Raw genomic sequence first — 12,517 nt, 5'->3', positions numbered from 1 at the left:
AAAAGCCACTGTCCTCTAGCTTGGATCCAGATTTGCTGGGGATATGGAATTGTGCGTATCAATGCCTTGGGCTCATGCTTTATTGGGGTATGACTAGAATTTTCCACTGGGCAGCTGCACACGCACTGGCAGCAGGGTCTGCAGCTGGTCAGCTGGTGGCCACTGATTTCGGGTGACAAAGAAGACTCGGAAGTTCTCTAGGCGAGCCTCTTGGAACTGAGAGGGGTCATACTCAGGCCCATCTGTTGGCCGAAGCAGCGACAGATACCCTTCCTTTGCCAGCAGCCCACGATTCAACAGAGCCTGTGCCAGGCCAGGCTGCACGGCCTCCAGCTGTTGCTGTACTACTGGGAACAGGTTCACTTCTCGCAGGTCAAACACCAGTGGCTTCCCGTACCTGTAGGTGTGTCTGGTGAGGAGGCAGGTAAGGCCCAGGGCGGGGCTGTCCTGGGCCCTGCCTGACACACCTGAGTGCCCCCAGGAGAGCCAGCCGAATCCTCTCTGGTCTTAAGTGCTCTGGATTTACGGTGTCCACATAGTTGGTGTCCTGGTATCTCAAGAAAGTGGCTGCCTGGCCTGAAGGGTCGATGACAAGAGGCCACCTGAAGGCAGCCACCTGGTCACTGCAGTCTACGGGCACCTCTGACTCGTACCCACACCCAGCCTAGGTACTGACCGTCCATCGGCACGGATGCGGTCACCTACATCCTTCATCAGCACGTCGTGGAGCTCCGTGACCCGGCACCTCAGCCCAGGTTCTATCATCTCCTCGTCTGTGGAGGTGTTAGTTACAGAGCATGGGAGATCCCACTGCTAAATCCCCTCCCTGGCATTGCCTCTTCAGGTCCCCTAGCTCCCCCACCACAGCCCTGCCCACCCTCCGGGGTCTGTTCCCGCAGCTCCAGCCTGGCCATGGCTAGTGTCTCCTCGGCCTTCTGTGCCTCTTGCCGCAACCTGTCCACTTGGGCCTCTGCATCCTTGATGGCCTAAAGAAGGGGTCATGTTGATCATTGTTCTCTCTCCATCTCCTCAGAGCTACCGTGTACTTTGTGGAAGGGTGGGGGTGGGGTTGGCTGCCCAGATGCATGAGTTAGTGCCTGCCAGGACCTCCTGCCTCTACCATGCCTCCAGGGAGGTTTGGAGGGCAGAGATGCCAGAAATTCTCTTGGAAGGGGAGCCCTCAGGCTGATGCAGGGAACGGCATGGGGAGATGAAGGGAGTGCGAGATCTGTAAGAGCCCACCTCGAGTGTGATCTCAGTCTTGCCCATGCACTTCCTCTCACACTTGTCGTGTTCCATGATCCTCCGATTGAGCTCACAGTAGGCCTGCTGGAGCTGGTAGGCAGACAGGCCTTGCAGACCCCAGCAACTCGCCCCCATCCTCACCCCTCCCCGCGGCTCTCCTTCCTGCAGGGAGGCCTGGGTTACAGATCACCTCCTTGTGACACCTCTGCTGCTCTTTAGCCAGCTGCTGCACCTTGATGTTGATGCTGCAGAGGAAAGAGGCAGGCTGGTCAGAGTCATCCACGTCATTGTGGTCCACATACCTCCAACCCAGCCACTGGCCCGCCCTCCCCTCTGCTCACCGCTTGGCCTCATTCTCCTTGTGCCTTTGGGCCTCCTGAACACGGCGTTGCTGCTCTGCCTCCATGTTCTGGAGCATAGCTTCTGTGAGGCTCAGGTCCCAGGACTGCAGCACACTGACCACCGCGGCCAGTGAGGCCACCTAATGACAGGGCATTTGATGCTTAGAGCCATGTGTGTCCTGAGTGTTCTTCCTGAAATTGGAAGGAGGCACTTCAAATTTCAGGAGATTTGGAAAGGTGAGGGTGCCATGATAGACCACAGGCCAAGGCCACAGGTCCCCTGGGCCCACTATCCAGAGTCAAGCAGACCCAGCTCCAAGTGGCAGCACCTCCAGGGCCATTTTTGCCCCTTTCCCTCTGCCCACCAACCAAGCTCCTTGCCTCTGTCTCCCACTCATGCAAAGCCCACAAGGCCTCTAAGCGACCCACACGACGGGCACAGACACCGACCACTGTCCGAAGCTGCTTTCATCTGCTATACGCCTGAAGGTCTCCTCCTTCTAGGACACAGCTCCGAAGAGCCACAAAGACCCCAGCCTTTCTGGGTGTGATGGACACTTATAGTCATGGCAATCCCTTCCTTGCCTGAGATAGCGCTCAAGGGGATCACAGTACAAATGGGGTGATGGGACCTGGAAGACTTGGCCATCGCCCTTAGACGGTGGAGGAGAGATGGAGAAGGGCTCACAGTAGAGGGCTGTGAGCCTCTGTAAGGCTGCGGACATGGCTGACCCATACAGAGTACATCTCTCCAGCCCCCCTGTGCTGGAAAGTCAGCCCCATCTGTTGACCTCCATCTCATTGGCTTCGTATTGGCTCAAAGCCCAGTAGAGACAAATGCAGAATCTGTCACACCCAACTGCTTTAAATGTAGCCTAAGTGTAGTTTTAGAAACTCAGAGACTGCCTTGCCCGCTTCTCATACCCTACAAATCACCACCCAATCGCTGAAGGGCCTCAGCTGAGACAAAGCCAAGGGCTGCCAGGGCCTCTCTTGGCTATCATTGCCCTTCACAGCTCTGAGCTCGCTTGGTGCTGAGTGGCATCAGATGGCACTGGTTCACACCGCCTGCAGACAGTATGTTGCTGACACCTTTTGTCCAGTTCCCTCCTTGATCAGCTCCCTTCCCGAGGCTCCCTCCCACACCCGCTCCTCCCACTTCCCCCAAGGCAGCGGCCTTCCTTTTGTGAAGGCCTTCCATTTCTGTACCTTCCATTTCTGTGCCATCGCTGGACACTCACGGCACTCACGCCCTCACCTCTGAATCTCTCCTGCATGACACTTCCTTGGAGAGCTATATCCCGGACATGGACACCACCACCACATGCCTGCCCACCCCAGTGGACAGCCCCTCCCCCTGCCGCACGTCTCACCTTCCTTCATGGCATTCACACCATGGACTAACTCTCCATCCGGCACTTGTTGAAGAGTTTCCCCCCAATGTTGCCCAGCACAAATGTTATGTCAGTTCAGTGGCCAGGTGAATCAGTGAATGGAGGAGTCGACTGACGTGCATCTAAATGTACTGACGTGAAGGGACAGGTGAGAGATAGGAGAGATGGCTATGTGGGGACAGTCATCGAGAAATTAATGTATAGAGAAATATACAGATGGACAGGCAGTTGAATGGATACGTGGATAACTGAAGGAATCTATGAATAAATATATGATGGTTTTGAGATTTATATCGTATCCCTTCTCTTCCTTCCAAACCTTCCCATAATCCCTCCCTCTTTCAAACTCATGTTCTCTTTGGTCTTTAGTTGTGACATGCGCGTGTTACATTCATGTACATTCCCAAACACAACCTGCTCAGTCTGTGCCTGTTACTTGTACGGATGTTTTCAGGGCTGGCCATTTGGTACTGGATAACCAGTTGCCGTGCTCTTCCCTGGGGAAGGCTGTTTCTCCTGGTCTCACTTTCCTCAGCTGCCTTCAGTTCTCTGTGTAGGGTCCAGGCCTCGTAGGTTTTTCCCTTGTCTCCATTAGCATGTCTATTATCCTTGGGGGGTGGTCATGAGGTGAGATTGTATGGATATACCTTCTGACATTCCAAGGAGACACAATCTCAGAGCAAACTCTTTCTGCCCCCTATTCTAGAATGTTCCCTGAGCCGTGGGTGACTTTGTAATTTAATTTTATGTGTACAGGTGTTTTGCCTGCACGTCTATCTGGACTCCATTTGTGGGCTTGTTATGTGCAGAGGCCAGCAGAGGGACTCAAATTACCTGGAAGTGAAATTATAGATGGTTGCTCATCCGCCATGATGTGGGACTAGGAATTGAACCCACATCCTCTGGATGAGCAGCCAGAGCCATCTTTCCAGCCCCGATATATGACTTTTTTTTTTTCTGAGATAGGGGCTTATCTAGCTATGGATAACCATAAATTCCTCACCCTCCTGCGTCCTGGGATTATAGGCATGGGCCACCATGTCTGGTGTGTGTGGTTCTGGGGATGGAGCCCTGGGCATCATACATGCTAGGCAAGAACCTCACCAACTAAGATCTATCACCCAGCCTTGGAAAATGTGATCTTAAATGCTTGCTCTGTTTTGCTTTGAGACAAGTTCTCGCCATACAGCCCTGGCTATACTGCCCATGTAGACCAGCTTGGCTTTGAACTCACAGAGCTCTGCTTGCTTCTGCCTCCCAGTGCTGGGATTGCAGATATGTGCCACTACTCCCAGAGGAGATACTTTGCCAAATGACGGGGTCTGGCCAATGAACAGCAAGTGATTTGCACGGAATGCTCTGGATGCCTCTCCTCTGGGTCAAAGACAGTGACCACTCTGTCCACTGGGCTCCTCAAAAGTCTCCACAACAAACAGAAGCTCCCGTGACCCCTGTCTTCAGCTCCTGAGCCTCACCAACTATGGACCAAGTGTTAAATACTCGGACCTATGGGGATAATTGATTCTCACTCAAACCACAATGGTAGCGGTTATGATTTTAATGTGCATTTCCCTATTAATAGTGGTGAGAAATCTGTCTTATGGTTGCTGGCCATTTTACTGTATGAGCCATGTGGTTGCTTGGAATTAATGGAATTGAACTTGGAACCTCTGGAAGAGCATCCAGTGTTCTTAACCACTGAGCCATCTCTCCAAACTTTGTTTTTTGTTTTGTTTTGTTTTGTTTGTTTTTATAATGGCCTTGCTCTGTAACTCTGGCTGGCCTGATACTTGCTGTGTAGTCTAGGCTGGTCTCAAACTCATGGCAATCCTCCTGCCTCAGCCTCCTCAGTGCTGGAATTGCAGACATGTGCCACTATTTAAGAGGTCTGTTTGGGCTGCATAGGGTCATCATGTGTGTGCCTGTGTGTGTGGTCAGAGAACAGCTGGTGAGAGCTGTTCTCCTTCCGCCATGTCTCAGAGATCAAGCTCAGGTTGTCAAGCTTCATGGGAAAGCCACCTTTACCCATTGAGTATTCTCATCAGCCCAGGATTACACATCTTTGTAAAGAAGTGCTTTTCGGTGAGTTTCTACTTCTCTCCGTGGTTGTCTGGGATTTATTTCCCTCATTAGTAGGTATGTAGAGCCATCTCTTGAATATGAGATATATATATATAACTCTTATTATCATATATATAACTTATTATCATATATTATATATATATTATATATATAACTTATCAATATATAACTCTTATTACCTTGATCTCACAGGAAGCCTCTTTAGATGACTATGTTTGTGAGGTCACCTCTAACCTCTTCAGAGGCAAACATGAGGGCCTTTCCTTCACACTCCTTTAGACTTCCCATGGGTCGGTTGGTCTGTCTGTCTGTCTGTCTATCTATCTATCTATCTATCTATCTACCTACCTACCTACCTACCTACCTACCTACCTACCTACCTATCTGTTTTGAGACAGGTTCTCTTTATGTAACCCCCTGGGTCTCCTGGAGTTTGCTATATTGACCAGGCTGGCCTCACATTCACAGAGATCCTCCTGCCTCTGTCTCCTGAGTGCTGGGACCAAAGGTGTGCACCGCGTGTGCCAAACCCCTAGAATTTCCCTGTAGATTCGCAGTCTACCAAATTTGATTCTATGTGTCATTCAGTTTTGTGCCAGCCATTCACCGAGTTGTGTAATTATTGTTACGAGTGTTTTTTTTTTCTTTCATCATGACGTGAGAGCTGCTGAGTCCCGGCAGTATGTGCCAGAGTTGAAGTCCTTACAAGGAGGCTCCGAGAGACCAGTGAATGGAGGTGTGGTGGTGGAGACCCCGAGATGCTGGAGATGCCAGAGCCATGAGACATCTGCAGGGGAGAGCTGCAGACACAGTGCGGAAGCAGCCATCTGAGCCTTCTGCAGTTAAAGTCCTGGAAAGAGAGCATAGAGCTCCAGGCAGTTGTGTTTTTCCTGCTGGGTTTCAGTCTTGCTTTGGTCTGGGGCTTCCTCACTGTACTCCCATTCCTCCATGTTGGAACAACAGCACACAATCCTTGCCATCATATATTGGAAGCATGTCGGTTGGGCTGTGTTTTGTTTTTTTCTTTTTAAGGTGGGGTCGTTTAGAAGTTAATTGCCTTGAGTCTCAGAAGAGACATTGGGCTTTTCATTTTTTGAACACAAGAAATGTATTCAAACGAGATGCTTGACTTGAAAGGAAAATTATCCAGGAACATTTTGTCCAAGAACAATCTACCCCCACTCAAAGGCAGATTGCCCTACATGTAACAGCTAGGGGCAGAAAGGTTACAAAATTGTCCTTGGTTTTAAAATGATAAATGAAAGACACTGAAGTTCTCAGATTGAAGAAGCTATACACCGAGTTTGATGTTGTTTGGGTTCTTTTTTTTTTTTTTTTTTTTTTTTTTTTTTTTTTTTGTATTTTCAAGACAGGGTCTCTCTGTATATCCCTGGCTGTTCGTTTGGGTTCTTTTGCTAAAACAATGAGAGCAAGGGGGCTGGAGAGATGGCTCAGTGGATAAGAGCACTGACTGCCCTTCCAGAGGTCCTGAGTTCAAATCCCAGCAACCACATGGTGGCTCACAACCATCCATAATGAGATCTGACACCCTCTTCTGGTGTGTCTGAAGAGAGTTACAGTGAGAGCAAAATAACTTCACAGGGTATAAGGATGAGAGCTGAGTGAGCGTGGCGTTAATGACAGGAAGGGAGATTTTCATAGAGCTCTCCCCCAGACCATCACCATCTGAGGCCAGCCAAATACACCAGCCATTTAGTTTGAGAGAAAAAGTTTAAGTCCAGTAATGGTGACACACGCCTTTAACCTCAGCACTTGAAAGGCAGAAGCAGGCGGATCTCTGAGTTCGAGGCCAGCCTGGTCTACAGAATGAATACCAGAACAGCAAGAGCTATACAAAGGAACCCTGTCCTGAAAACAAAGAAACAAAAGACAAAAAAAGAAGCAAAAAAAAAAAAAAAAAGATGTGTGTGTATGTGTGTGTGTGTGTGTGTGTGTGTGTGTGTGTGTGTGTGCACCTACACCAGGTACTTAGTATCCAACAAAGGACTAGCATAGACAATGAAAGAGAAAACTGCAGGGGAGTAGCCAGGGTGTGCCGGGACTAATCACAGCTTTCTGATCAAGAATTTATAACAAAATCCAGAATAAAATTATCAGCCGCCCTCTTTAGTAGATATCTTCGGTCTGCTGCTGCTGGAGCACATCCATCGACCTTCATCCTCTATCTCCAACCATTTGTGTGTGTGTCTGCTGACCTGCCTTCCTGGCAAACTCTGCTGTTCACACTAAGCCTCTGTTAGTTCACTAAGTGCTGTCTGTCTCCTCGTCTAAAACTGCACCATGCAACCATCCTGTCCACTCCCTTTAAATTAACATGACCAGTGTTCTCAGTCTCTGCTCCTTCCTTGGGCTTCTTGTTGGCCATGACGAGCACAGGAGTCTCCCCAGCTGCCGCACCAAGTCCTCCCTGCCGGACACTCATGGGCTTCTGAACAGTGCTGGGACTGTGAAAGACTATGGGGACTTCTGAAGTTGGAAAAACTCGTTTTGCATCATGAGATGGCCATGGGCTTACGGGGGTAGGGGGTAATGTGGTTCTTTGAAGAGCTGTCCTCTCTCTATAGGACTGGGTATCTGAACACTTGGTCCTTAGTAGGTGGTCTGTTTGGGAAGGTTATGCTATCTTTTATGAGGCTGAGGCTTGCTGGAGGAAGTACAGTGCTGGGGGTGGGCTTTGAAGGGCTGCGGTCTTGTCCCACTTCTCATCCTTTCTCCTTCCTGGGCGTGGATAAAAATGTGATCAGCCAGCTTCCTGTTCCTGTTGCCACGATGTGCCTTCCCCATGATGGATTGATTCTATTCCGCTAGAACCAAGGCCAAACGAACTCTTTCTTCTTTAAGTTGCTTTTGGCCATGGTATTTTATCACAGCAGCAGAAAAGCAACCAGCACAGCAATGATATCCCCCCACGGGTCTTCAAAATTCACAAGAATCACATCACGGGAATGAATATTGAGCGGCAGGACCTCAGGGCACTGCTACTAGGAGTGAATGGGCTGCGACAGCCGTGGGTCTGCGTGAGTGTGCACAGCAGACACGCGAGGGTGCACGAAGCACACCGAAGCCACCCGTGGAACTCCAAGCCCAGCACAAGGCATCAAATAATTCAAGCTTCACACTAGTGAACTCACTTCCATCCCAGTGGGGAAATACAACTCTGTGCAAATGACTGACTCTCAGACACGGTCTACAAGAGATGCCAGAAGAGCAGTACCACAGGACCTCACGTGTAAGATGCCAAACAGCGGGACTAAGCTACTGAGACTAGACAGACATCTGGGCCCTAAATGAGTCAATGAATGAATGAATGAATGAATGAATGAATGGTGGTTTACATACAGAATAAGTGGCAGGACAGGAGAAGCAAGGTAAGTATTCCTATAAAATCTACCATGTAGTCCCCTGGGCAGGAGGTGGGGCTCTGGCATGATGGTACTCCTTATATGGTCTTCGCTGGGTGTTTCTTGTGGTGAGCCACAGAGCCGCACACACAACTCTGATGCGTTCAACGTCCAGCCAGTGATCTGTATTTTACAAAGTAAGATCCAAGATGAGTAAAAATCAAAGAGGTTGACAGAGACGTGGATGCAAGATAAGAGAAGGGATGAATGCTTGGGGAAATGCTCACACACAGATGGGCAGTCATCTGCGTGAGCCAGAGGTTCGGGTATTAAATAAATCGTGGCTGTTTATCTAAAAGAATATTTATTGAGAACCATGTGCCAAGATTTTACTGAGGAATTTGACGGTTATCTCTGGTTCTGCCGAGCTGAGCAGTCATCTTCTGGTGTGTAGAAGCAGCTTATGAACTTGAGGGTTGGTCTGTGGGTGGAAGAGCTGTCATCAACAGAAAACCAAGGAGTACAAGAGGGCGGCGTGGTGAGCTGGGGCTGACGGGTGTCACATGAGCTGATCAGCTGTTTAGTGTTGATGAAGTAGCAGGAGGAAGATGCAGCTCATTGAAAGGAAGACATAGCGCACAGCAAGTGGAACGTGGGCTCAGTTAACCGATGCCTGAGTTCTGTAAATGTAAGAACGAGCGGCTGGGTTCACTTAACACAAGCTTCCGTCTCACCAAGTCATCGTCTTGCTGTCCTTCCCCGCTCGCCACACCGACTTCTCCTTTCCTTCCTGTTAAAACCAGCTATCTGGCTTCCATTTTATCATTTTGCCATTAGAGATGGAAGGATGTACTGCGTACTGTAGCGGGGGGGGGGGGGCTCTCTCGCACGGTTCCCTGGAGAGCTCTGTGAGTTGCTGATATACCACGACCTCCATCCTCGGTGGCTAAAAGGTGGTCCACGCTGTGTGTGTTCCAAGGTTCACCGGGAAAGGATATCTGTACCTGGGCTGTGTCCAGTTCGAGGCTCTTACCAGGCAGGCTCCAGTGAACATTTTTCACATGGACATAAGCTTCACTCTACTGGGCTAAGTGCCCAAGAACATAATTGCTGAGGTACGCCGGATGCTTAGGTCGTCGGAGTCTGCAGAGGGAGGAGCCCTCGTTCCTGTTTGCAGCAAGGTGTGAGAATCCAGTTTGTGTACACCCTCCCTTCACTAAAAACTGTCAGGGTGTAGGCTGGTCTGCAGTCATCACACCCTCTGCAGAAACATCCCTCTCCCTGTCCATCAAGGAGAGACAACACATCCTGTCCGTCATGACTGGACATCAGGCTTATTTGCTGTTGATTTGAGATTTGCTTCTATACATCAGGGAAGTGTCTTTGGCCAGGTATATGATTTGTGACCAGCCTCTCCCCACAGCAGGCCATTGCTTCTTGTCCAGGTCTTGTGAAGGGAAGCCTGCCTGCCTGCCTTTGTTCCTCCTCCCTCCCTCCCTCCTTCCCCTTCTTTCTTTCCTTCCTTCCTTTGCTCCTTCTTTTCTTTCTCCCTCCCTTTCCTCCCTCCTTCCTTCTTCTTTTCTTCCTTCTTCCCTCCCTCCTTCCCTCCTTCCTCCCCCTTTTCCAGGGAGATAGTGAATGCAGTACCCACTACCACAGTGCATTCGTTTCCTATATTTAGGGAAACCACAGAGGTCGGCACATTTGAAATTCGAGGAGCAGCCTCGCCCTGGGAAACCACCCTGGCAACCTCAGGCGTTTCCCCTGCCGGGTAGGCGTGTGCACGGAAACTTCTCATGTCGGTGAGGCTCAACTTTTCTTTCTTCTGTCGTCTTGGTGTGGTGTCTAAGAATGCTTCCACATGCCCTAGGGCCCAGAGATATTTCGCTATTTCTAAAGGGGGAAATACGTCACTGTTTGTGCTGAAATCTCAGGTCTGTTGAGTTAATTTTGTGTCAGGTATGAGAGTCAGGTCAGAACTCGTTTGTTGACCTGTGTGGGTTGCCAGTGGCTCCGGTACGTACTTTGTATTGAGTGTCCCTCCTGACAGCGAAGGTTTGGGGCACTTCCCCATTACCACAGCTCCCCAGCTACCAGCTCTGTGGCTGCCCAACTGTCCTCTGGTCTCTATGTCCTCCAAGAGACTATGAATCTCGGAGCACTCTCTGAACTCCCTGACTCTGGCTGACACCACTTTACCTGCTAGCCCAAGAGGAAGAGGAAACAGGCTAGGCCCAAATAAGTGTGCACAGAAGGTAGAGCTGGGGAGGGGCACCTGAGGCCGGGGGTCCCAGACTGGGCAAAGACTCTGGTGTCCCTTTCACGGGGGAGGGGGTGCAGAAGCAAATGTTTGCCAGCCGGCCTATCCCACCGTTTCTGGTGGTGCCCTCAGCTTTAAGGGATCTGGATAGCCAGAGTTAAATTCCGGCGACTTAAACGTGATAAAGGTAATGCCAGGTGTGGTACCAAACACTTGTGACCCCAGAACTGGAAAGTCTGAGGCAGAAGGATCAGGGTTAGTTCCCAGCCAAATTGGACTATGAAGTGTGTGTGTGTGTGTGTGTGTGTGTGTGTGTGTGTGTGTGGTGTGTAAACATACAAATAGAAGGTGGGGGGACTTCCTGGCCTGGCTTCTCAGAGTTGCCCCCACTGCTGAAGGAGCTTCCCTAGTGACCTCCTGGACCCACAGTTCTCAGTGGTCGGCAAGGGGACCATAGTACTCCTTCCAGCTGGAAGGCTGTTCCTCTGACTGCAAAGGAAGAAACAGGAGCAGACCAAGACCAGAGGGTACATCCCAAGTTGTTAGCGCCAGTGATACCTGGCCAGTGTCTGAAGACTGTTTCCTAATCCATCACAGTAGCCTGGAATCCACCATCAGGTGGCCAGAAAGACAAAACCTGCGCAGAAGGCGTTCCTGGCAGACAGCTATCGTTCAGAAACGGGAGTTTGGTTGGTGAGATAGAACCAGACACGGAATCTAGGGATCCCAGTATCCTGTCTTTTGCTTTCCTTGTGAGACAGGGTCTCTCTATCAGGCTTCTGGCCTGGAACTTCTGTTAATCCACCTACTCGGTGCTGGGATTACGGATATGCACCACCACCACACCAGAAATCTTTGGAGTGGGGATGCACATGCCAGGGCCGCACCTGCTCCGGAGTGCTCCCGTCATCCGCGTACACCCGGGGGTCTGCTCCGATCTTCAGAAGCACCTCCACGGCTTCCAGGTGGCCCCCAAAAGCTGCCCGGTAGAGTGGCGTGCGGCCGAAGTCGCCCTGCGGAACGGGCTCCCTTGAGCACGTGCGGGGACCAGGCCACGCCGCCGCCGCCGTGCGCACCGCGCGCACCGCGCCCACCTTGGTGTTGGGGTTGGCACCCAGCTCCGCCAGCAGCTGGATGGCCATGGCCTGCCCGCCCGCCGCCGCTTCGGAGAGAGGCGTGTTCCCGTGGCTGTCTTCGCACTCCACGGTGGCCACGCGCCTCTGCAGCCGCCGAGCCTTGCCGTCCTCGTCGAAGCCCACGCCTTCGCGGGTCATCAGCTGCTCTACCTGGGCGCGGGGCACGTCACCTCGGCTTCCGCCCCGCCCAGCACCCCGCCCATTTGGTGCGCCCCGCCCATAGTCCCGCCCACACACCTCCCCGTCCCGCCCGTGCCCCGCCCACAGCCCCCGCTCACAGGGCGCCCCAGCGCCCCGCCCACACTGCGCGTCCCGCCCCCGCCCAGCGCCCTGTTCACTAGGCAAGCCACCATCCCTGCCACCCTCGCTGCCGAAGCACAGACCTCCTTGAGCACCTGGCGGATCTCGCCCAGGTCCCCTTCGAAAGCAGCCTCCAGCAGGCGACCGCGACGCTGCAGCTCCTCTCGCCGTGCGCGCTCCTCCGCCTCCTCTTTCTCGCGCTGCCGCCGCGCCGCCTCCTGCTCCTGGCGCACCAAGGCCAGGTAGGCCTGCAAGACACGGCCGGCGGTCACCGTCCCTAGCGCCCAGAACTCTGCTGCAGGGGTCCACAGCTCACGGTTACCTTGTAGCCCATACATCATGCCACAGCCTTGAGGTCCCCGTCTAAAGCCCCAAGGCCAGGGCTCTTCTCCACACT

At 51.8% G+C, this 12,517-nt stretch overlaps 1 protein-coding gene across 9 annotated transcripts in view; it reads right to left on the bottom strand.

Annotated features, from left to right (window-relative positions):
- Positions 1–52: 52 nt before the first annotated feature.
- Iqank1 (IQ motif and ankyrin repeat containing 1) overlaps positions 53–12,517 on the bottom strand; it is a 38,352-nt gene continuing 25,887 nt past the window's right edge. For 3 of the 9 annotated variants that reach the window (XM_031346731.1, XM_031346747.1, XM_031346723.1), the window contains 9 exons: positions 12,204–12,368; positions 11,572–11,970; positions 1,587–1,726; positions 1,436–1,490; positions 1,243–1,335; positions 878–986; positions 677–773; positions 468–602; positions 53–397 (listed from right to left, as the gene is read on the bottom strand). In XM_031346731.1, coding sequence (XP_031202591.1) covers positions 94–397; positions 468–602; positions 677–773; positions 878–986; positions 1,243–1,335; positions 1,436–1,490; positions 1,587–1,726; positions 11,572–11,970; positions 12,204–12,368 — 1,497 coding nt within the window. In that variant the 3' untranslated portion in view covers positions 53–93. The remainder of the gene's footprint in view (positions 398–467; positions 603–676; positions 774–877; positions 987–1,242; positions 1,336–1,435; positions 1,491–1,586; positions 1,727–11,571; positions 11,971–12,203; positions 12,369–12,517) is intronic. The other 6 variants (XM_031346784.1, XM_031346738.1, XM_031346794.1 and 3 more) reach the window with 4 other exon arrangements.

This window comes from Mastomys coucha, unplaced genomic scaffold (assembly GCF_008632895.1).
Source record: "Mastomys coucha isolate ucsf_1 unplaced genomic scaffold, UCSF_Mcou_1 pScaffold11, whole genome shotgun sequence".
NCBI lineage: Eukaryota > Metazoa > Chordata > Mammalia > Rodentia > Muridae > Mastomys > Mastomys coucha.
This window is presented reverse-complemented; position numbering and strand designations above follow the sequence as displayed.